The 23,425-nt window shown below is 48.5% G+C and overlaps 2 protein-coding genes across 3 annotated transcripts; both read left to right on the top strand.

Annotated features, from left to right (window-relative positions):
- Positions 1 to 587: 587 nt before the first annotated feature.
- Positions 588 to 22,839, top strand: LOC144139195 (E3 ubiquitin-protein ligase Siah1-like). Of its 2 annotated transcripts, XM_077671627.1 has the most exons (5): positions 588 to 1,214; positions 7,654 to 7,910; positions 10,564 to 10,687; positions 12,063 to 12,127; positions 22,649 to 22,839. In XM_077671627.1, the coding sequence occupies exons 2-5, from the start codon at positions 7,703 to 7,705 to the stop codon at positions 22,699 to 22,701; spliced, it is 450 nt and encodes a 149-aa protein (XP_077527753.1). In that variant the 5' UTR covers positions 588 to 1,214; positions 7,654 to 7,702; the 3' UTR covers positions 22,702 to 22,839. The 2 variants fall into 2 exon arrangements, with proteins under 2 accessions (XP_077527753.1, XP_077527755.1); XM_077671629.1 differs by lacking the exon at positions 588 to 1,214 and having other exon boundaries at positions 7,629 to 7,910.
- On the top strand, positions 13,443 to 18,686 carry LOC144139166 (uncharacterized). Its single transcript, XM_077671604.1, has one exon. It carries the CDS (start codon positions 13,861 to 13,863, stop codon positions 15,130 to 15,132), a length of 1,272 nt encoding a protein of 423 aa, XP_077527730.1. The 5' UTR covers positions 13,443 to 13,860; the 3' UTR covers positions 15,133 to 18,686.
- Positions 22,840 to 23,425: the final 586 nt, after the last annotated feature.

Below are 23,425 nucleotides of genomic sequence, written 5' to 3'. Positions count from 1 at the left end.
GAAACCCTTCCTATCGCTGAGCTTTACCCGAGCGCTGAGGTTTGACATACGTTATTGTAAATCATTCTTCTGCGATTATCGGGAACGTTTGCGTTCTTTAATGGCTGCCCGCTCTGGCGCGGAGCGACCCGCGCGCGGCCCACTCACGCCGCACTAGAAGGAGAACTGCCCGACGAGAGCGAGCGACCGCACCTGCGATGTGGCGCAATGCGAGCAACGACTCTGATTGGCTCCCAATGTGGCGTGATATAGCTCGAAACTTGTGCGCGCGCCCGGGCCGAATGCGATAGGCGAGCGCGAGCTGTGCCCAAGCTCCAACGGGGACACAGTCGACACCTTTTCCCTGGCCAATCCGCCCCAGTGGACACGTGTCAAGCACTTCAAGGGCATCGTCATGATCCTCATCGTCGTCATTAGAGCACGTGGATGAAGTTGACTTTGCCGTTTGGCGTTTCGGCACATACGCCACCACCTACTGACTGCGAGTCCGAGCGTCGCCTCCGGTCCGAGACTGCGTCGAAAAGCCTCGTAGCAAGCGCGTAGCAGCAGACAACAAAATAATCCCATTTACAGCGCGGTGACAACGATAAACTGTAACCCTTTCACACTCGTGTACAAGGATACATGGAAGCCACCACTGTCACAAATACCTGACCGTTTCCCGTAACTTCATCCGCGCATGGGTTGGCAGTCGGCGTCATTACTTTTGGTGGCTCGATCTTATCGCAATTGCCGCTTCTGACGGATGCCGTGTGCACGCTGGGATAAACTTCGAACAGATTCTGGTTAGCATTCGGTGGCTTCTGCCAAAGCGCTGAGTCATTGGGCGACCAATCAGTGGCAATGAGAAACGTGCTAAACTTTGTCAGCAGCGCACCCAAACAGCGAACTTTGCGCATGCAGTTAACAAAGAGGACCGCGGTGTGAATGCAAAGCAAGCCTCTCAGCTATCACCACGTGCGCGCCCCGCGATTAGCAGTATTAGACAGGAGCGTCAGCGGCAGTCATGGCCTAAAAAGTCACCAACTTTGATTTTCGTTTTCTCCGACAGCGCTGTTTTTCGATTGGAACACCTAGCGCGTTGCTTCCATAATCGCGTGGCCAGTGCCATTGACGGACGCATCCTGTGCAGCCCGTGGGCGTGACCGTGAAACAACTGACGACCAAGTGCAACGCGGTAGGCCCCTTCGCAGAACGCACGACCCCGGAAATTGGTAAATACTCGCGGTGCTGTTTGTAATGCTCGCATTTTTTCTGGTGTCGAAATATGTCGTTGTGTTACTAAGCCAACCTGTAAACAATACGAACCATGCACCAGCAGTTTCGCTTCGAAACACGTTTCCGGGCCGTTTCGACATTTTTTGTGCTGATGTTTCGTCTAGCGTAGCCCGCTTCGCGCCAATCGCCGTTGTTGCGGTAGTGTTTGTTCTGGTATCGTTTTGGCTGGGTTCAGTCTGGTACCAGACGGCGGTCGCTGTGTCTTTTTATAACCATCTTATATGGCAACGTCTGAAGAGTGAAACTGGAGAAGACGATGGGCAGACAATACTTCCAGCCGCGCGAGTGCCGCGGCACCCATCTCCATTGCGAGGTCTCGTGATGTGTTGCACATCCCGTCGACGGCCCGAAGAAAGTTGCACAAAGACTAGGAATATTTTCTTTTTTCAGCTTTGAGACGCGTGGTTGCTTCCGTTTTGAGAGGAATACACGTATCCAAGGGCGTATAAACTGCGTGAAATGCATCTGCGGGTACAGGGGGGATTAGAAGAAATACCAACAACTGAGTGCACAGCCTCCGACGCATGCTGCACTATACGGCTGTAAAGTCAGTAAACTGCGAGCATGCGCAGTTCTTCGAGAGTGCCTGAGAGTGTGGCCTTCATTTATGGAAAATGCTTGATCAAGAAGCGATGCCGGTAGTTTTTTAGGCGCCTTTTCACGCTGCGTCGCCACTGAGCAGATTGATCGTTGAAGGGCATCATGCTAGCTGGAATCAGCCTGCTGCGCGCTTGGCTCCCGAAAGTAGTAGACAATAGGGCGCTCAGTGGCGACAGAGCATAAGGATACGCCTCAATATAAATTAACGCCCCGCTTCTTTACCAAGCCATTCCCCTAACAGTAGGTCACACTCTCAAACCCTCCTAAAGAACTACGCATGCGCGCAGTTTCCTGACAGTGCAGCCAAACCGTGCGGCATGCGTCGGAGGCTGTGTAGTGCGTTGTTCGCATTTTTTTCTAGTCCCCCCTGTACGCATTCGTGTTAACAATTGGCAGCAGATTGGTACTTGGCAGACGATTGCGGGTGCTGGAGATTATGCCTTTTGCGTTCTTCGCTTCCTGCGGCTGCAGTGCTTCGATAAAGGGACGTATATGAAAGGGCCAGGAACACGGCTTTTTTTTTTTTTTTTTTTTCCTGTGGTCCTGCTTGAGCCTCGGCTTATGGGAAACTGTCTGGTACCCCGCGCTCGACACCGCAGATGAATCCCTGCCGTCCACCCTCTCCGACTCTGGGCCTTACTTCCTTTATAGCTTTAGTGTTTAGTGGGTGTTCTCGATGCCGCTTTCGCTTTCTCTTAGAGCGCAGGTCGTTTTTTTTTTTTTTCATCCGCTGTTTTACTTCTGGCGAGACTCAGCTATGCAAGTCGTGCAACTCACATGCTCGATCTACATGTAATCAGCTAATTACATTGACCTCAAATCGCGTTCGCCATGTGACTGCATACCGCATACTTTACCCCATGCATCGTTTTCTTTTCGCGCTATGGTTCAGCTGGGGCTCCGTATAAGCAGTAGGCCACGACTTGTGCTGTATCCGAAAGGGAAGACATCACGAATGTAGGAGGGTCTCATGCTTAAAGTGTCGTTGAAGCAGAAGGGTATTAGTTTATTACGGAAGACTGGGCGAGAATAAGAAGCTGCGTAAGTTCTGCACTCCCGGGTTTGCGAAAAAAAGCCCAAATATTTAGCTGGCGAGCGCGATCAGCCACTTTTCTGTGCGCTAGCCCCATATGACGGAGATAAGTTGCAAACAGGTTGAGGTTATGATATATAAGCGCACGCTCAGAAAGAGCGCTCAGGTTCCCTTTGTTCACAGGCGCTTTATCATCCATGATGCGGCTGCGATGCTTGTTTTGTGTGTTTTTTAAAACGAATACTGAGCTCTTTGCTGTATGCCTGATTGCAAAGAAAGATTTGCCGCTTGCGTTCAGTTGTTAGCCTGGATTTTTCGCTTACAACAACGACGCAAAATTTTCCGACCAACAAAAGGTTAACGGCTTCGCTGTAGAACCCGTGTTCATTAAATGTTCGAGCAATTTCGGGGTGCCCAGCTAGCGGTCCGCTGTATAAACACCCCAGAGAACTAAAAAGCTGTGTTGCAATAGCGCTCACTACTGCAGCAACATGCAACGCCACAGTAAATAGCTTTGTAACCCCAACTGGAGGTACATTATCAAATAATTTCGGCACGTCCAGTGACTTCAGGCTTTTTTTAACCACCGAACGGAATAATAAAAATTGGCCGCTACAGAGTGGGAAAATAAGCGTAAACTGATAATTCAATGAATATGACGTAACTAATCAGCTTCGGGCAGTCTGTAGATTAGGTGATGTGTCACAGCTCTGGCAGCGTTGCACTAAACTGCTGAACGTAGAAAATGTAGAAAGAACTCGTGCACCAGGAACCACTAACCAGTTCAAACTTGGGCGAATGTCTTCCAAAATCATTGCTCCTTTTCGTGGCCACTTTACTGCGTGCGCGGGAGGCACTATGAGGTATAGAACGTTTTTTTTTTTTTTTTTGCAGTTGAAATTTTTAACTGGGATGAAAAAGGTCTAGTGGGGTTCAAGCAAAACATTTGAAAACACCGTTGAACAGTCAGAGTATGAAATAGCTTCTAGGGTGCAACCGGAAGGTTCCGAAGAATTCTTTAGTGACCAGTGATGGCGACGCCGGCTAAGATACCGACGAGAGCGGGACCACTGGCCGCGAGGGGACGTCGGAACCGTACAAGCCTTTCCTACCTTCTTTTTCTTCATCCGCAAGCGCCAGTTTACTGGGCTGCTTGCAAGGTCTGTTAAGTAAAGGGTGTCCACCTGCAGGCACTGCCGCGGCCCTCAGTCTTTGCGTCTATACACAGTATATATACAGGTCTATATACATGTCTATGTTGTCAGCTTTCGCCGTCTAGCATGGGCACAATTAATCAAAGTAACAAATAGAAAACCCCGTTCAAACAGCGCAGAAGAGACCACGCACACACACACACATAAAAAAAAAATACTCGTCCCCTCACCCCTCTCCTCCCGCTCTCCACGTGGCCACCCGTTCACCATGTGAGCATGTGTCTTACTGTGCATAAAGACTTACTGGGCGTCTATATATGTGCTCCTACTTAAATGAAAATGCTGTAAATTAAAACCGAGTACATAAAATAGGTGGTATTCGGGGATTGAGCGAATGGAATAAAAACGCGGTGTCAACGCCGGGCAGTAACGTGACTGCGCTGCAATTCGACGGTGTAACGATGATATATAATCGCTCCAACCATTTTAAATGTTCTCTTTGCTTTCGGTGCATTACCTTAGGCTGACAGCGGGTCTTTTAGAAAACACTCATCTAGGCTCCTTACCAAATGATATCCACGGCAGCATAGGGGGGAATCACCGCGGCGAGAAAGAGCGAACGCGCTTGCTGCAGTGGGCTCAGGCGAATGCGGGGCCGCGGATACGGAAGTAGTCATGTGCAACCACCGCTTTGGCGCGCCGTAGGTGCCAGGAGCACCTTACCCGTCTAGAGCTTCTCTTTTGACGGATTCGCAAGAAGTCACTCACCATTTGCATCCCCAAGGTCCCATTAGCCGGAAAGAAACTTAATTAAGCGATGGGCTGCTTTCCTTGCACTGACGCTGTTTGAAAGGAGCTCTGACACGAAATTTTCGTGTTGCGTTTTATCCACTGCTATGGGTCCCTACAATTCCAGTAATCACAGAATGGCACATTAGATTGTCGACCACAGCGTAAATAATTATTACCGCCTCATTTAGTCGTGTCAGTGTCCGTTTCGACGAAACGAACACCTAGGCGGCCGCAAGACGGGACGGCACTCTTGACATCACTGTTCTCGTTCATCCATGGCCGGTCTGGACGCGCGCTCGCGCTAGAGCGAGCGAGCGTGTCCAGACAGGCGGTGGTCGCACGCGCCCAGACAGCATGAAGTCAGCCCCAAATCTGTGACGCGATACATAAGGCGGAGCAGCACGCGCCAACATTAGCCAACGCCTTGGCTGAGTCAAGGGAGCCCTGAGGTCTGCAGTTTGAAGCGAGGAGCATGGCGAGGCACTCAACGTGTCATGCTGATGCCGATGTCGACAGGGTATCCGTTCTGAGCTTTTTCCTGCTCGCAGTGATTAAAATTAATTTATACTGTTTTTTCTGAACGGTTACTGTCGAAACTTTGTGGGGGATATTGCCACAAGTGTTCTGCACGAACTCTTTCGCAGAGTAATTATCCCTGCCAGAGTATGCCCCGCCCCGAACAATTGGGGCACAGAAGACGAGGACGCTGAAGTGCTAGCTCGGCAGGTTTTTTTTATGCTTGGCTCTCACTGCCAGTCCAGGTGTCATCTGAACTCGCGCCTGGTTCAGTAAACACCCTTTTTTCTTTACTGTTCATTCGTGACATCATATCCATATACAAAGAAAGCTTTTTACGCAGTTATTCCACCTTTGAAATTTTCTCAGTACTCCTTTAAGGAGCCAGCTTGGGTAGAGGTCCCCGCGGAAGATCGTACAGCGCGTTAAAAATCAATACCATTCCATTCCTATTTCATTCCTGGAAAAATGCCCTATAATTCCATTGCCATTCCATTCCACCGAGTGTAGCCCCCTTTCCACTCCGTGATCTCGGAAAGGTGGAATGAATCCGGAGATACTCCAGTTATCGAGTGGCCAATCCGCACCACTGGATCCCACAGAACTCGCACGGGCACGGATATGAGTTCAGAATGCGATGCACATCACAGGTCAGGTAGACAGACTTGGCGACGCGTCGGAGTTCCCCAACTGCCTGAGTGGAGTCCGGGTATAGGTGAAGGCACCGCGGCGGGTTTATGCGGAGGCTAGGCTCTAACGCGGATTGCCCATCCCATGTCGCACGTTGCTTGTTTACTACGCTTTATTTGCTCCTTCCGCGCTTGATTTTAGGTGGCAAATGGTGGATGTGGTAATGCTTGAAGTTCCTCATGCCCAGGAAGTGCGCCTTTCAGCAGTCATGGTTTGGCAAGGACCCCGTACAAAGACAGGGTTTCGCCTGACCCAGCAAGCGCGAAGTGCCGACCGTGCAGAAAAACGTTTGACATATTGTCAATAGAAGAGTCTGCGCTAAGAAGTCATCAGCAGAGGGCGAAGCACGATGGCTACATGAAGAAAGCAGGTTGTAGCTCCTTACAGACACGTGCTGCCGTGCGCAATTGCCCGGCCCGTACATTCGGTCTCAGCCGAGTCATTGGACTTGAACTCCGCAATGCAATTGTGACGAGTTGGTGACGGGTGCAGATTTTGCGGCCGTAAAGGTGTTGCGCCTTCTTACCTTAGCCATGGCCAGACTACCGTCTAGAGAGAGTTCAATGTGAACTGTCAAGTCTCTGTGGATAACTTGAAAAACACGTCCTATATATCGCAGCGGATTCTATGCCACGCCGTTGACAAGTTGGGCGGTATCCTGAATGCTCCCTTAACAAAGGCGTTGAGGACCTCAGTGTCAGCTGCAAGGCACCGCTATCAAGCATATCTTGAATCTCAAAAGGAGCAGCAGCTTGAAAGGGCAAGGCAGTTGAACAGGTGCATTGTCGAGGAGGAGGTTAAGAAAACGAGAGAAAAAGAAGGGAAAGTTTGGATCGGTGGTTGCTTGCCTTGTCTACAGCTATACATTTGCTGACAAAGCGGATAATATAAGTGATATGGCCTACATTGCCAAGCCAAACGCCTCAGAAGAACAGCAAAAACGATGAAGTAAGAACTCCTAAACACCGGCCAAAAATAGGGAAAAGCACTCTAGAACCAGGTATTGGGTACCAAACAAGATTTACAGTATGTTGAAACGTTGTTCCATTAGACATATTTACAGCTAAAACATTATATTGGGTTTTTGGCAACGTATTTTGCGGTTCTTCGAAATTAAAGCCCTTGATTTTTGTCTTTGCTCCCTGTAAAGTGTGGAAAATTAAGGCGGGGCCCTCCTGTTTTATTGCCTCAGCAATTCCGTTGCGCTACCCCACTGTGTGTGTCCGTGGGGGCCGAAAAATCTGCTGGATGGTTTAAAACCATTAAATGATTCCTTTGAAGATGCCACATAACGCATGCGTGTTCCAGCCACTGTTTTTGGGAGTGTATAGAGATTGTTTTATTGCACACTGGTGTGGGAAAGGTGTACCGCTTAAGATTACTGCTGCGCAGTTTGAAAATGTGGAACCTTAGGTGTCGTGGTTTTCGTCATTCTTACACGGTGGAGTGTGCGATTACGGGGGTCCCGAGAAGGGTCACGACGAGAAAGGTGCAGGGCGCTTCCTTGCGGCGTGCATGTGCAGTCCCTCGGTGACTGGCCCCTTTGATCCTGGCTATGGTGTTCTGACTGCTCCCACCTCGTCTGTGCAGCGGCAGCAGTAGTGCTGCGGTTCCTGTGGTGTCTCATCCCCTGTGGGAAATGAGTCGCCAGGCGGCCGGAGGTTGCAGCGGGGGCAAGTCGGAGGCCCGTGCCTTCGTGTCGGCCTCTGCCCTGGCCAGCCTGTTTGTGTGCCCCGTGTGCCGGGACTACATGCAGCCCCCAATCGTGCAGTGCTTCAAGGGCCACATCGTGTGCTCCGCATGCTGCCGGAAACTCTTCCAATGCCCTAGCTGCTGGGGAACCTTAAGTGAGGGCTCTCTCAACGCCCTCGGGCATCCCCAGATGGGCATTTTAAAGCCCTCTTTTCTAATCTGTCAAAAGCACCGTGCTATGTAGTGATTTGGTTGATAGAGCATTGTGGCCCTCTTTGCTGCAGATAAGCCCTGTAACAACCGAGTAGTTAAACGGGCCATGAAGGGAAAACACAAGTCTGGTTCATTTTAAAGATTGCCTCATTAGAAAAACCCTCACCACACCTTTAACGCGAACTTTACTCAAATACGCTGAATAATGATGCAGGAAAATAAAGAAGAGCGATGTGGCTCCCCATCTACTTTCCCGCGCGAAACATGATGTATTATGGAGAGCCCGTTGCGATTGGCTGATGCCGACAAAATCCGATGCAATTTAAACACGGAATATAAACTTTCAGAACATATTTGCTCTGACATTGAGTGGATATTCTTTTTATTGCAGTAAGAATGGGGGCTAACAATGTAAGGTACGCACACGTCAACATGGAGGAAGTTAGTATGACTCTGAGCCCGCCGACGCTGCTGAACACAGCCTTCGGGCCTGTCTGACATAACTCTGGCCAACTGACATAAGCGACACTGCCAGTTATGTGAGCCTGTTTGTCGATTCATGCCCAACGTTTCACTGATGAATTATCGTAATAAAAATACCGCAGGCTTCCTTGTCCGGTCAGAAGCAAGAGTGCGAACAGTGGTAACCAAAGGGGCGGTTTGCTGACAGCAGCCGCCTCGCTAGACAGTCAATTTTCTTTTATGTACCTGTCCACATGACGTTACGAAACATACAATTGAGCAGGAGAATTGAAACATCGGCTTAAATTGGCTATTTTCTTTCGGAATACACCATTGTTTGCTGCCGGACAAGAGCTGATGGTATTATAAAATGCGGAATTTTTTCAATGACACAGAATTGTATTTTCTATTCATTGCCCCATTAAAATGGGCACTTTGCCTTATTGCATTGCCATTTTGTTGAAAGGAAACGTGAATGTGGCGTGCATAAACCTTACGGGCTTCGCAGCCACTCGGAAGCACTTAGTAGCTGTAGCTTTGACCCAGCCTCTGTACGTTTTTGCGTTCGATCTGTGTTTGAAATCATTGTAGCGTAGGTTTGTAGGAATGGGGCTCGCATTTTGTTTTGTAGCTTGTCGCACTTGCATGCTACCCATGTGCTACCCATGAATGCACGCATGGGCCGGCTATAAACTGGCGCATACGCTGTCACTCCCGCCTATTGCGTTCCCATTTTTCCAAGATTGGCCAAGCACCTAACTTGAAGACAGGGAAGACCGTATAAGGCAGACGATAGGCTGATGTGGAAAACCAAGATTTCTTATCAAAGGCAGCTATAACATTGTGGGGACATTGAAAAGTGACGGTTTAGGCCGCGTTCAGACTCCATACGCTACGTACGCATCGTTCGTACGGATCGTAAGCGTAAACGCAAAAAACGCGATGAGTTTGTTCAGACTATCGCTACATTGAGCGTTAAGTACGCAATGTTTGCTTCCAGCAGGGGGCTAAATGTTGGAGGGTCCAAAACTATCACAAGCAGAGATGCGACTGTCACGGCGGGGCCGATGGGCAGAGTAGTTTCGGTTTTCACTTTCACGTCCCGGGCCTTCCGGTCTCCCCAGAGGATTTTTCATCCGGTGACCGCCATCGCAGGCATCCGCCGATGCAAGTTCTAGAACAACGCAGTATCGCCAGTCCTCAGCTTCGCAAAAAGATTGTGCAAATCTCCTTCAACGGCTCTATAGAGGAAGGTTTGACAAACCCACATTGTTCTACGACGCCTGCGTCTGGATCGGTTAGCGCGTAGGCGATAAGCTCATTTTGGGCTTCAAGATCCTCGACCCCCGCTAACAGCTGTTTGCTGATCGGCTCCATGATGGAAAATGCGAAACGCAGTTGCCCCAGAGCAGTGATTGGCTGGTCGTAAAATACGTATCTTACCGAAGTGCTCAATGTGAACAAAGTCAGTTATCTGCGTATACGGAAGTTCCAGCAGTTGCGCAGATTGCAATAAATAAACCACTTACGGTGAATGCGAATGCAGCCTGAACGCGGCCCTACAGACGGGAAGAAACACGTAGGAAAGCAGTGAGTAGAGCGAGTCGCCAGCGACACCTCCGTGCATTGCGGCAAGACTGGCAGCGCTGCTACGGGAGGCTCAAGTCGCCAGCAGCAGTTGCACCTCCAACACTGCACTGGGACTGCCGATCTGCTGTCCTTCCTTTCAATAGAATTTGACATTGAAAGTACCAAACCAGTGCATCGGTTTGAATGAGCCTGGTAATTGTGGTACTTTGTTAGTGCATTCAGGATTCTGCGGCATTGAAGATGGCTGTATTTAGGTGTAACTCTCCCTGCTATGGGAGTGCATTTTTGAGGGGAATTTGATGCATGGCATGCCTGACCGTTGGTTGCAGGGGTCACCGCCCATCTTTGCTGGTGCTGCAGTGCTTGGCAGCCCAGTTTCAGCACAGGCAGGAAGGTGTTGTGCTTGAGGAAGCCTCGTCTTGTAATAGGGAAGGTGGGCAGTACATTGCGTTAGTATATCACGGCAGAGAGGCAACAATGACCTCAATTATACTGCACTGTGCCGGCATAGGGGAGACTGTGGTTCCCCCTCCTTGCCTGCAGACGGCACCATTCGCAACTTGGCCATGGAAAACGTGGCCAGCATGGTCTTCTTCCCGTGCAAGGGCGGCACTGCGCAGCTCCCCCATTCGGGCAAGTCCGAGCTCGAGAAGACCTGCGAGTTCAGGTCAGCCCTCCTTCCTTTGGGGCAAATGCGGGCTGCGCAGCTCCTGGTCGAGCAGCGTTTACCATTTGTGTGGCGGCACAGTAGCTCTTCAGCTGGTCGCGTGGAAGCAGCCCAGCAGATTATTGCATCATGAAGCTCGCCGCAGTCTCGCCACTCGAGTACCCAAACCCGCCCTGCGGTTTCTCTACTGTCGTACCCCTGACTTCTCTTAGTCAGGCTTCCTAAGCACCCCTCTGGGTAGGCAGTAAACAGTTTGAAGAGACGGTGACTCCTTGTTTGGCATCCTGTCAGATAGCGGTCCCGATCAGACGCTGGAATGAAGCGTGCCGACTATGTACCTAGTTGGGATAATTTCAATATGGCGGCTGGCCCTGTTACTTGAGATGTTTTTGTACAAGCGTCATTTTTTTCTCTATTCGAAAGCCCTCGACAACAAAATTACAAAAAAAAGGAAGGAAGCTCACACTAACTCGTAAAACTTGCAGGTAGCGAAGCTGTACACAACCTTCACAACCATCAAGAAGGTTTAAGTCCACGATTGCAGCCGATTTGCTTCTTCGCTGCCGCAACAACCTTTACTGCATCATTGTTACCATAAGAGTGAGCTTCTTTCATTTTTTCGGAAGTGATAACCAGTGGACATCATCTCGGAGTGGCGTACGCTATGACGTGTCTTTCTCGTTCCGAGCAAGTGTTCCCACGATTGCGGCGAACGCTGGAGTGTTTTTTTTTTTCTTTTTTTGCCAGTCTTGGCCAATTTCTCTAAGTGGGTATCCTTGGCTTGACAAACGTGTGCCTGCGATGCTGGGCGGTCACCGAGCGGCACGCACACACTAGTGCTGAGCATTTTCTTGTTTTTTTTAATTGCCGGGCGGTCGCCACAATCTTGGCCCATCTCCTAAGTTGGTGTGCTTGGCTTGCCGAACGTGCGCAGGGGACGCTAGATCACCGTTGCGAGGCATGCACACACGAGCACTCGCAATTTCTTGGTATCTTTAACTGCGGACGCGACAAAATTACAATTTGATACACGGCTTCACTGTTAAAAATCACGGGCCTTGCAAAAAGTTTTGCACTGCTGGGGCTCCACAACCGGTGATTGTACCCCTAAGCTACAGAGGTTTCAGTTGCTGAAAGCAAGAGGAGTGTTCGAAGGAAACCATTAGATAGCGCTGGCTGCGCACAGGAAGTTGCGGCCTCGTACCCACACTGGCTTGGGCAGTCATATTACAAGGAACGGTCCATAACTGCACACGCGAGCGTGTATATCTCAAACGCCTTTCCTCAGTATATCGCCAAATCAAAACGCTTTAACAAAATCACAGTACCGAAATTGTCGGTGAATTTCTTTCCCTTCTCTCTATGCGTATAACAGTCCGAAGGAAGAGGAGGAGGAGGAGGAGCCCTTCTTCGACTGGTTCTTGGACTGCATGAGGAACCGTAAGTACGATTTTGTATGGCTTCTTGCATTACTGCTCTAGCTCCAGGCGTCGGAATCCACCTGTTCGTGACTGTGTCGGGATACAATTGTGCACGAAATTGCTGTTAAAAGGGCAAGCAAATTATGCTCGAAATTCATTGGTGATCAACTTGTTCTATGTATGATTTATAAATAGAGCGCGATTTGGACAATGACAGTAAAGAAGGGCGACGGGACAAGCTCTAACTTGCAACTAACATTTATTGAAGGATTATTGAAACATTTATTGAAACATTTTGAAACATTTATTGAGCAGATTAGTATTCTCGTCAAGAGTGATAATACAGTGGCGAGGGGCCTCTTGGAAGCGTTTTATATAAGCAGAAAGGGGGCAAGTGCATCAGTGATACATCTGTGCTTTTGCGGCAAGCGAGTCTGAGTTTTTGAAAACGTCAATTTGATCGTGTCCATCTGTTTGATGCTTTCCATTTAGTGTACCATAGTGTGAATGCTCATAATGATACATGCATAAATATGAGACGATGCTTCAAAAAATGTTAGTTGCAAGTGAGCGCTTGTCCCGTCGTCCTTATTTACTTTCGCTGTCCAAGTCGCGTTCTATTTTTAAATCATAATGCACCAACTTGCCCGACAGCTTTGTTTAATGTTGTTCTATATAATATGACCTTCAGAAGGTTCTTCAATAGACCCTTAGGTGAAGTTGCAGGACCAAGCCGCTTTTCCTAAGGGAGGGCTGGAATCACTGCTCCGAAAGGTTGGAAGTTCCCATTGAAAAGTACGGCCAATTTCGAAGCTCAAGTTCAGAAATGAGCGGCCATGGTGAGGAATGAGGGACGGGATCCCCAGCCTTCTGAGTACGAGCAAGCCCAGCTCAGGAGGGGATACCGGACTAAGCAGCAGAGTAGACCAGCTGTTTAGTCTGCTGGTGGAGCTGTTTTAAACGCGCATGTTTGATCAATGGGCATTTCACGATTAGCTGTGCTAATCGTGGCCCTGCTGCCTTAGTGTTATGTAGGGGTAGGTTCAGCATAAATCGGCCAATGTGAAATTTTTCTGCAGTTGGCCTTTAAAAACGGAGATAGGAAATACAACTGTCTGTGGTTGTAGTTATGGAGGGGAAAATTACGGGACATTCTAGCTTCTCACGCAGATTTCGAATAGTACAGGTTTAAGTAAAAGTTAAGTTTAAGTTTGTCTGAGTGAGCAATTGAAAACGTAAGCAAAAAATACAATAAAATTCCTGCATGAACCCAGATTACTATGGTACGGGTGAATTGAGCAATACAACCAGCGTTATCCATGTGCAAAGACCCCGCAGGGGGCATCTGCTAAAGCAGATGTTTGCGTGTACTGTGCGACACCACGGACCCCGAGCACCCACGTCTAGCCGTACGTGGCAGCGCCGTGACCGGGGAAAAGAGGGTCCTGGTGGTTGAGCCGACGCCGAGTGCTTGGACCTTTAAGGCCCCTTGGCGAAGGCAACACACCACTTTGGCCTCCGCTTCTCGTAGACGGCACCTCCGGTCTGACCCGCCCGGGGGGAATCGGCAGTCGCCTTTTCCTGTCCTCCCCTTCAACCTTTCACTTTCCTATCTTCTCTCTAACAACTTTCCTGTCGTCTCGTTCTTTCTCAGTTTCCTTTTTTCCTGGCGGCTAGGGTTAACCTTGTGTGGCGGACAACCCTGTGTTCAGCCATATTTGGTTATAGTCGCGGTGTACAGCTGGCGTAGGCATGACTTGGTCACGAGTTCATGTCCCGTCCCCTTGTTGGGCTCCATGGTGGGTGGCTGGCACCATGGCCGAACAGTTTTTTCAATTTATGGCTTCCTTTTTTCGCCCATCTGATCCCTCTCGTAAAAGAGGAGGCACCGATGCAACCGCCCAGTTTTTCACGAAGAACGTTGCCAACTTTCCACGCTTCCACGTAATACACAGCAGTGACGAAGAGAAGACTGCCCGACTTGTGTCGCCATTTCTAGTCGCAAAGACCCTAACTGCCACCATTGGGGAAGGCTATAAGATCAAGAAGCTTGCAAATGGAGACCTTCTACTCGAAGTACTTTACAAACATCAGCTCGACAAGCTCTCAGCGTTAACTTCTTTCGGAGAAATTCCTGTAACTGTCAGTGAGCACCGATCACTAAATACAGTCCGCGGAGTCATCTCAGATGACGACCTAAAGTATGTGTCCGAGGAAGAGCTTCTAGAAGGTCTGAAGGAACAAAATGTGACAAATGTCTACCGTATCAAAATCAGAAGAGAAAACAAAGAAATTCAGACAAGGCATATCGTCCTCACCTTTGCATCAAGCATCCTCCCAGAATCTGTGGAGGTGGGCTATACCAAAATGAAACTTCGACCCTACATCCCCAACCCACGGCGATGCTACAAATGCCAACGCTATGGCCACGGCTCATTGAACTGCCGGGGCCAACAGACATGTGCGAAATGTGCCTCTCATGAACACCCTCCTGAAAACTGTCAAGCCCAAACATATCTTTGTGTAAACTGTGAGGGCAACCACGCAGCGTACTCACGTGTTTGCCCTGCATGGAAAAAAGAAAAAGAGATAATAACACTCAAAGTAACAGAGAACCTGACATTTCGCGAAGCACGGAGGCGACTCTCCTCGGCGCATACGCGACCCTACTCCGTTGTGGTGCAACAGGGCGCAGCATCACAGCGGTCTTCGGCGCTTGCTGAAGCCACACAGAGTGAGGTTCCAGCAAGGCACCCCGCGCCCCCGGTGGAAGCAGCTAGCGCTGCGCCACCACCTCCAAAGCGGGCTGCACGGACCTCTGGTTCGGCAGTCTCCAAGGCCTCACCCCACACGGTGAGGTCAAACAGTTCGACACACGTGCGTTCTGCACGAACCTCCAGCGTCTCCGAAGAGACGATGGACACATCTGAAGGAGGTTCTGCGCCCTCTACGTCGGATGGGCGGCGGAACTCCCTAGACAACATAAAGAGAAACAAGCCCCGAATCACAGGACCGAAAACCTAGTTTTCACCCCACCAAAAAAAGCAGCATGGCATTCATTGTCCACTGGAATTGCAGAGGACTTTTAAATAATTTAAATGACATCAAAGACATTTTCGCCACACACTCTCCTGTAGCCGTTTGTGTTCAGGAAACAAACTTAGGTCCTAAACACCATAATATACTCAAAGGTTACCAGGTCTTTCGCTGCGACCGAGAGCAGGCGAGTAGGCTCTCGGGCGGAGTGGCAATAATTGTCCAAAATGGCATAGCAACTCGAGAAGACAAACTTAAAACTAGGCTAGAAGCAGTGGCGGTCACCCTGCTTGCATTTAAAACAATTACAGTGTGCTGCGTGTACATTGAACCACACCTCACAGTAACACTGCAAGATTTTGAAGACTTGGTAAACCAACTACCGGAGCCTTTTTTAATAGTTGGCGATTTTAATGCCCACTCTTCTTTTTGGGGGAGCGAAAAAACTGACGCAAGGGGGCAGATTTTAGAGGATTTTATTTTATCCAATAATGTTTGTCTTTTAAACACCGGCAAACCTACATACTGCTCTCCAAGCTCAGGGAAAATGAGCTGCATAGATTTATCCTTTAGTTCACCGAGTGTTTTTAGCGATATTAAGTGGGATGTCATTGATAACCCATACGGGAGCGATCATCTACCTGTAATCATTAGCGTAACATCATCATCACCAACCATTATCCCGACAAAACCACGCAGGTGGAAACTTCAGTTTGCCGACTGGGGTCTTTTTACTTCCGAAGCTACTTTAGACCAAGTTTTTTCGGACACACTGAGCATCGACGAATTGAATGAAAGGTTTACATCTTGCATTCTTAAGGCTGCACGCTTAGCTATTCCACAGTCCTCGGGAATGGTGAGACAAAACAACAAAGTATGGTGGACACAAGAGTGTAAGGAAGCCAAAAAGCAGCAAAACAAAGCATGGGGAGTCTTTCGAAGATATCCAACGCAAGAAAATTTATTAGAGTTTAAAACGAAACGAGCTAAAGCCCGATACATTCGGCGGAATGCCGAGAAAGATTCATGGAAAAATTACGTCTCGTCTATAAACAGCTCAGTCACATCAAAAAAAATGTGGGAGCAAGTTCGGAAACTCAATGGCACGTACTCCCCTTTTACAGTTCCTCTTCTAACAGCACCTGGTGTACAAAGTAGCCTAGAAGAGCAGGCGGATATACTGGGAGAACATTTCTCCAGCGTCTCCAGTTCTGTGCATTATGCAGAAGCATTTTTAAAATACAAACACACTGTAGAGAAACAAAAACTTCCAACACACGGTGGTATAAACGAACCTTATAATAGTTTAATAACGCTCCAAGAATTGAAGAGAGCTCTATCGGCCGGTAAGCAGACTGCACCCGGCCCAGATGATATACATTATGAAATGCTCGCACATCTTTCGGGTCCTTCTGTAGAAGTACTTCTGAAGTTTTTTAATAAAGTTTGGGTATCGGGAAGGATGCCGGTAGCCTGGAAAAAAGCATTCATTGTAGCTTTACTCAAACCCGGAAAGCCGCCAACCTCCCCAAGTAGTTATAGACCAATAGCCCTCACGAGCTGTCTAGCCAAAACTTTTGAACTTGTCGTGAATACCAGGCTAAGTTTTGTACTACAATCAAACGAACTTCTTGACATTCACCAGTGCGGGTTTAAAAAGGCGTGCTCAACAACTGATCATCTTGTCCGCCTCGAAAATACCGTACGAGAAGCATTCATACACAAACAACACTGTCTTGCTGTCTTTTTTGATCTGGAGAAGGCTTATGACACTACGTGGAGGTTTGGAATAATGCGGGATTTAGTAGAGTTAGGCATCCGTGGAAGAATGTTGAATTGCCTGAATGACTTCATGGCAAACCGTTCATTTCAAGTACGCCTGGGCTCAACCCTTTCGAGAACATTTGTACAGGAGAACGGGGTCCCTCAAGGGTGTATTCTAAGCACAACACTGTTCGTTGTAAAAATGAACTCCATATGCAAAATAATTCCAAAGTCGATTATGTACTCTGTCTATGTTGATGATCTTCAAATTGCTTGTACATCTTCCAATGTAGCAACATGCGAGAGACAAGTACAGTTGACTATAAACAAACTGACAACATGGGCAGACAGAAATGGTTTCCAGTTTTCAGCACGCAAAACAGTGGCTATTCTCTTCTCTCTCAAAAGAGGCTTACAGACCAATCCGACCCTACACCTCAAGGAAACCGACTTACCCATACAAAACGAACACAAATTTCTAGGCATAATGTTCGACAAAAAACTCACTTTCCTGCCCCACATCAATATGCTTAAAAAGAAAGCTTCGCGAGCTCTAAATATACTTAAGGTTCTGTCACGGAAACACTGGGGTTCCGACAGATCATGCCTTCTACAAGTTTATCGCTCCGTTGTTCGCTCCTGCCTAGACTATGGTAGCATTGTTTATGGCTCCGCGAGACAGTCCTACTTGAAACGATTGGATCCCGTTCACAATTTAGGTTTACGTCTCTCGTCTGGGGCGTATAGGACATCCCCAATAAACAGCCTCTACGTAGAAACAAATGAACCACCACTCACATATAGAAGAACAATGCTCACATGCTCATACGTACTAAAGATCCGTTCACTGCCGAAACATCTGTGTTACCCCATAGTTACAAAATGCCCATCTAGAACACTGTTCAATAATAAACCCCAAGCTATCAGACCATTGCTTCTTCGGTTTGAAGAGAGATGCCAAGAATTCACTACGCTGCACACATTACCTCAAATTTCCCATAGACAGAACCAACTACCCCCTTGGTATAGTTTTCCTACAACATGTGACTTCACACTAACACGCCTTCAAAAAAAGCAGACACCGCAAGAACATATTTTGCAGGAATTTTTGGCACTAAACGAAAAATACAAAGACTACACCTCATTTTACACAGACGGTTCCAAAACATCATGCTATGTTGGGAGTGCAGTAGTGCAAGGGAAATGGGAAAAGGTGATCAGGCTACCCCAGTGCGCTTCGGTTTACACAGCTGAATGTTATGCCATTGCTGTGGCGGTAGAAAGGATAATGAGGAATAAAATTAAACGCAGTATTATATATACAGACTCTCTCAGCGCAGTCACAGCAGTGCAATACAAAAATGCAGCTCAACCTCTAGTAGGAGAAATAATACACAATTTGGTAACAATCACAACACAAGGACAGGAAATTAAGTTGTGCTGGGTCCCTAGCCATGTGGGAATCAAAGGAAATGAGAGAGCCGACGTATGTGCCGCACAGGCGGGTAACGGAACAATAGAGACAGTACAGATTCCTCACAGCGACTGCATGAAATTTATACAGAGCAAACTGAGGGAAACTTGGCAGTCCTCATGGGATAAGGAAATCGACAACAAACTCCACCTGGTTAAACCCACGATAGAAGAGTGGGAATCAAGCAGACATGAAGAACGCCTCAAAGAAGTGATTTTATGCCGTCTCCGCATTGGACACACACATCTTACACATAACTTTCTTCTTATGAAACAAGACAAACCGAGATGTGAAGATTGTGACCAGGAACTTACAGGAAATCACATCTTATTCTCATGTACGAAATTCGAGGCCTTGAGGAAAAAACATTTTAGGCTGTTCTACAGCGAGCAAATTCCATTTCACCCCAGCCTACTTCTAGGAGAGAATGCTGTTGTCAAACTTCCCTCTGTCTTTAGTTTTTTAAAAGAAGCTACACTTCTAAACAAGCTATAACAAGATAAAGCAATCGGTTATCATCCACAAAAAACACAAAACCTTTTGTTTGGCGCATGATAGCCTTAGTTGCTTATGCGCCATAAAACACAACACAACACACCCATGTGCAAAGAAGCGACCACTCTGAGTTTGCAAAAAAAAAAAAAAAAAGCCAATGAAAACAGGCACTATGGAAGATGGAGACGCTCGACTAAAATTTAAAATAGGACCCCGGCTTGCTCTGGGCAATCAGTGACGAGCACTTTAAACTCGCAAAAAAGTAAGCGCAATGGGAAACCTCAGTGTCAGCAAAAAGGCACGGCTGTTAATCATATTTTGAAACCCGCCGCGGTGGCTCAGCGGCTCAGAGCACGGGGACGCGGGTTCGATTACCGGCCGTGGCGGCCGCTTTTCTAATGGAGGCGAAAAGCAAAAACGCCCGTGTGTACGAGATTTCGGCGCAAGTTAAACATCCCCAGGTGGTCGAAATTAATCCGGAGCCCTCCATTACTGCGCGCCTCATCACCTGCGTTGTGTTGGCGCGTTAAACCCTACAATCAATCAATCATATTTTGAATCTCAGAAAGAGCAGCAGCTTGAAGGAGCAAGGCAGTTGAAAAAGCGCACTGTCGAGGAGGAGGTTGAGAACACGAGACAAAAAGAAGGCAAAGTTTGAATCGACGGTAGGTGGTCTTGTCTTCAGCTAATACACTTGCTGACAAAGCGGGAAAGATAGGTGATATGGCCTACATTGCCAAGTCAAACAGCCTCAGAAGAACAGCAAAAACGACGAAGGAAGAACTAAACACCAGCGAATAGGGGACAAGCTGATAGAGCTCTTTAGAACCAGGTGTTGCGTAACAAACAAGTGTTACAGTGTGTTGAAACATTTTTCTATTAGACATATTTACAGCTAAAACATTCTATGGGGTCCTAGGCAATGTATTTTCCGGTCCTTTTAGAATCCTTGAAAGCCCTTGATTTTTGTCTTTGCTCCCTGTAATATGTGGAACATTAAGGCAGGAAGGCAGGGTATGCGTCTTTCATTGCCTCATAATACCGTAGTGCTACCCCGCTGTGTGCGCGCGAGCGGGTGGAACAATCTACTGGATGGTTTCGAACTCCTTCCCGGCTTTTAGATGGTTGCTGTGACGATGCCACCTAATGTATGTGTGTTCCAGACAGTATTTTTAGTACTTTGGAAGGATGATTTGATTGCGCGCTGTACGGAAAAGGTGCACCCAAAGCGCTGTACGCGTAATGAGCAAAGGAACCGTAGTTTTTGGCATTCTTCCGTGGTGGAGTGTGCGATGAAGGGGGTTCCTGAGAAGGGGTCACGGCGAGAAACGTGCACGGCCCTTCACACAGAACACAAATAAGCCGGAATGGGAGTAAATGGCTTGTGTCATAACTCAGTACCAATTCGGAGTTTTCAAAACTCCTTCCAATGGGAGTTTCGCCTTACTCCCATTATTTCGGCAGTTTTTTCAGTAGCATATGGGAGTTTCATTTTACTGCCACTGCAATGGGAGTTTCCAGGGGTACCATTGGGAGTGTATTGTTTCCTCCAACTGGGAGTTTTCAGGGGGCGCGTTGGGAGCAGTGTAGACCTGCATTCGAGGTTTTTTTTTGTGTGTGTGTTTTTATGCGCTTCATATATATGCGCTGCAGTGGAATTTATTACTGTATTTGGGAGTTCTTAATAAGGGCACAGGCCGCATTTTTATTTTTCGTTGGGGATCACATTATTTCTAGTCTTTTTCCGCTTCAAACGTTGAATGGCGAAACGTGAAAAGTTTGTTTTCTGCACAGTCAATTTATTTCATAAAAATTACATGAATGCGATATACGTGTGAACACGTTAATAAGACAATAAAAACACTGAATCAACAAAACACCTACATCGAGAACACAAGGTATCTTGGTAAGAACTTTATCTACTACAACACTCCTCAACAAAAAAAATTTAAGCCATTTGCAAACAATGAGGTCAGCATGTCGTCGGTGCGCTGTTTGCTTGCACCTGCCTCCCAAACGCTGACGTTGCCGCACCCCCTGGCACGTTCCCCTGGAAGCCAAAGCAGCACATTCATTAGAGGGATAGCAAAACGCTTTAAATCTGCGGTAACAAATACAGAGCATATTGGGCATCTGACCTGAAAAAAAAAAAAGAAACGGCAATGTAAAGACGCTGAACTTGTCACTCTTGTGTCCAACTTTCCGTAATGTCTGAATGTTTATTTAAAGCTACGCAAAATTGCACTTCTGTCCGAGACACCTGCGCTCACCAGTTCGTCAAAACGAAGTGCTCTGCTGTTCAAAAGGGTGCGCGACCCTTGTGACGACCAGCTTTTCAAAATGCTTCCTTTCCCTCTTTTCCTTGCGTGTAGTGTTCTGGGAACGAGCTTCAGGTTTTACCACCCGCATTGCACCTCTCTCCCCTCACCGAAAGTTAAGGAAAAATTTCGGTCGGTGGGACGCCTGCGCCTGCCCCCCTTCAAAAAAAAAAAACAAAATAAGCAGTCGTCTGTCGACTCTACACAATGCTCCCTCGAATGGCGTTTGCTGGTTATAGTTACACGCGCCTAGCGTACGGAGAGCTCCCACGGGGCCCCGACCTTCTCCCTTTCCAGTGAAAGCAATTAATCGCCCGCGGCACGCGGCAGTCACCCTCCTCGTAGCAGGCGCGGCTGGCACCACACCTACTTCTCAAGAAAAGCGGCCACCCTGCGACATTTGACCGGCCAACTTCACCCTCGCCTGCCAGTAAGCCACAGACACAGCCTAACGAAAACACCTAACAGCCGTTCAGAGTTCGGACAGTTTTCATTCTGCTCGCGAGTGTGAATGAGTGAGTGTTCTGCTCGAGACCCGCGCAAATACGCATTGATTTCACACCGTTCGGCCTCCCCAATGACGTTTCGGGCATGGCGCCGTCTTTCACGCACAACGCTCACCTCCAGTGGCGGAGAATCGCCCGCGCAGTGGCGCGGGAAACATGTTGCGTTTATTTGACGCTAGAAGGGGCACAAGTCTCCAAAAATGTTGCGTACAATGAAAAACGTGAAAATCTTACCTTCAACCACTTCGCAGAGGCACAACCGCGTTGTTTTTAACGAGCCACTCTCAGCGATCACTGCATTTAGGCCTCGCGTCGGCTCGCTGGCGCATTCCATCGGCTCGAAGTTCGGTGACACGGAGGCGACGTTGCAGTCCGTCGCACGTCAGTCCAGGCTGGTTCCACAATGTTCGCAACGAGCTTCGGTTGTTGGGAAGCACTTCACATCCGTTCGTGCGGCCGCAAGTTCACACCGGCAATAAATTTTAGGGGACGCTGGAGCTCACACGACACACGACACCAACTGGCAGCCATTTTGTAAGGAGGCGTAGAGGATGAAGGGGTGAAGGAGGAGGAGAAGAAAATGTAGGGGGCGTGGGAGTTTTTAATACTCCCATTAGGATAAACGCAGTAATCACTGCTAGATACTGCGTTTTGTGAAGAGGTACAATCGTGGTAAATGCGCTTATTTACTACGGCTTGTGGCCCCCGGTGTAAAGTGGCAGTTTTTCCACCATCATACTACCACACGTGGGAGCAGGCCGCCTGCCGTGAGGAGTTTAAAAGACGTATTCCAGCCAAGAAACTCCCATTCAGGCTAACTTGTGTTTTGTGTGTTCCTTGCCGCGTGCATGGGCAGTTCCTTGGCGACTGGCCCCTTTGCTCCTCGCTATGGCGCGCTGACCATTCTAGTAACGTTGGTACTGACTGCTCCCTCCTCCTCTGTGCAGCGGCAGTAGTAATGGTGGAGTTCCTGTGGTGGCTGGTCCCCTGGGGGAGATGAGTCGCCAGGCGGCCGGCGGCGTTGGGGGCAAGTCGGAGGCCGGCGGCTTGGTGTCGGCTTCGGCCCCGGCCAGCCTGTTTCTGTGCCCCGTGTGCCGGGACTACGTGCGGCCCACGATCCTGCAGTGCCACAACGGCCCCTTCATATGCTGCTCATGCCGCCAGAAGATCACCCGCTGCCCCACCGGACGGCCACCCATAAGTGAGGGCACTCTCCAAGCCCTCGGGCATCCGCAGGCGGCCATTTTCAGTCGGGCATCCGCAGGCGGTTGAACTTGCAGCCCGTTGCGATTGGCTGATGCCGACAAAATCAGACGCAATTAAAACAGTGATCATAAGCTTGCAGAAAGTGATATTTGAGTTAAAATTTACTACATCAAGAATTCTGGTCTAAACAATGTAAGTTTCGAACCTCAGCATGTAGGGAGTTAGTGTGACTTTATGCCAGCCGACACTGCTGAACACAGCCGTCGGGCCTGTCTGACATAACCCTGCCCGACTGACATAAGCGACACTGCCAATTATGTGAGTCTGTGTGTCGATTAATGCGTAAGGTTTCACGAAGGAATTATCGCAATAAAAGTACCGTAGGTTTACGAGTTCGGACAGAAGCAAGAGTGCAAACAGTCGTCCTTGAGTGGTATTGCTGTGTCATCTAGGCAGGCGGATGGTAACCAAAGGGGCGGTTTGCAGGGAACGCCCGCCTCAGTCAACGTTTAACCAGA

This window comes from Haemaphysalis longicornis, unplaced genomic scaffold (assembly GCF_048455015.1).
Source record: "Haemaphysalis longicornis isolate Haplotype H1 unplaced genomic scaffold, Haemaphysalis longicornis Haplotype H1 scaffold_1, whole genome shotgun sequence".
In the NCBI taxonomy this organism is placed as follows: Eukaryota; Metazoa; Arthropoda; class Arachnida; order Ixodida; family Ixodidae; genus Haemaphysalis; species Haemaphysalis longicornis.
Note: the sequence above shows the minus strand (reverse complement) of the source record. Positions and strands in the feature narration are given on the sequence as shown.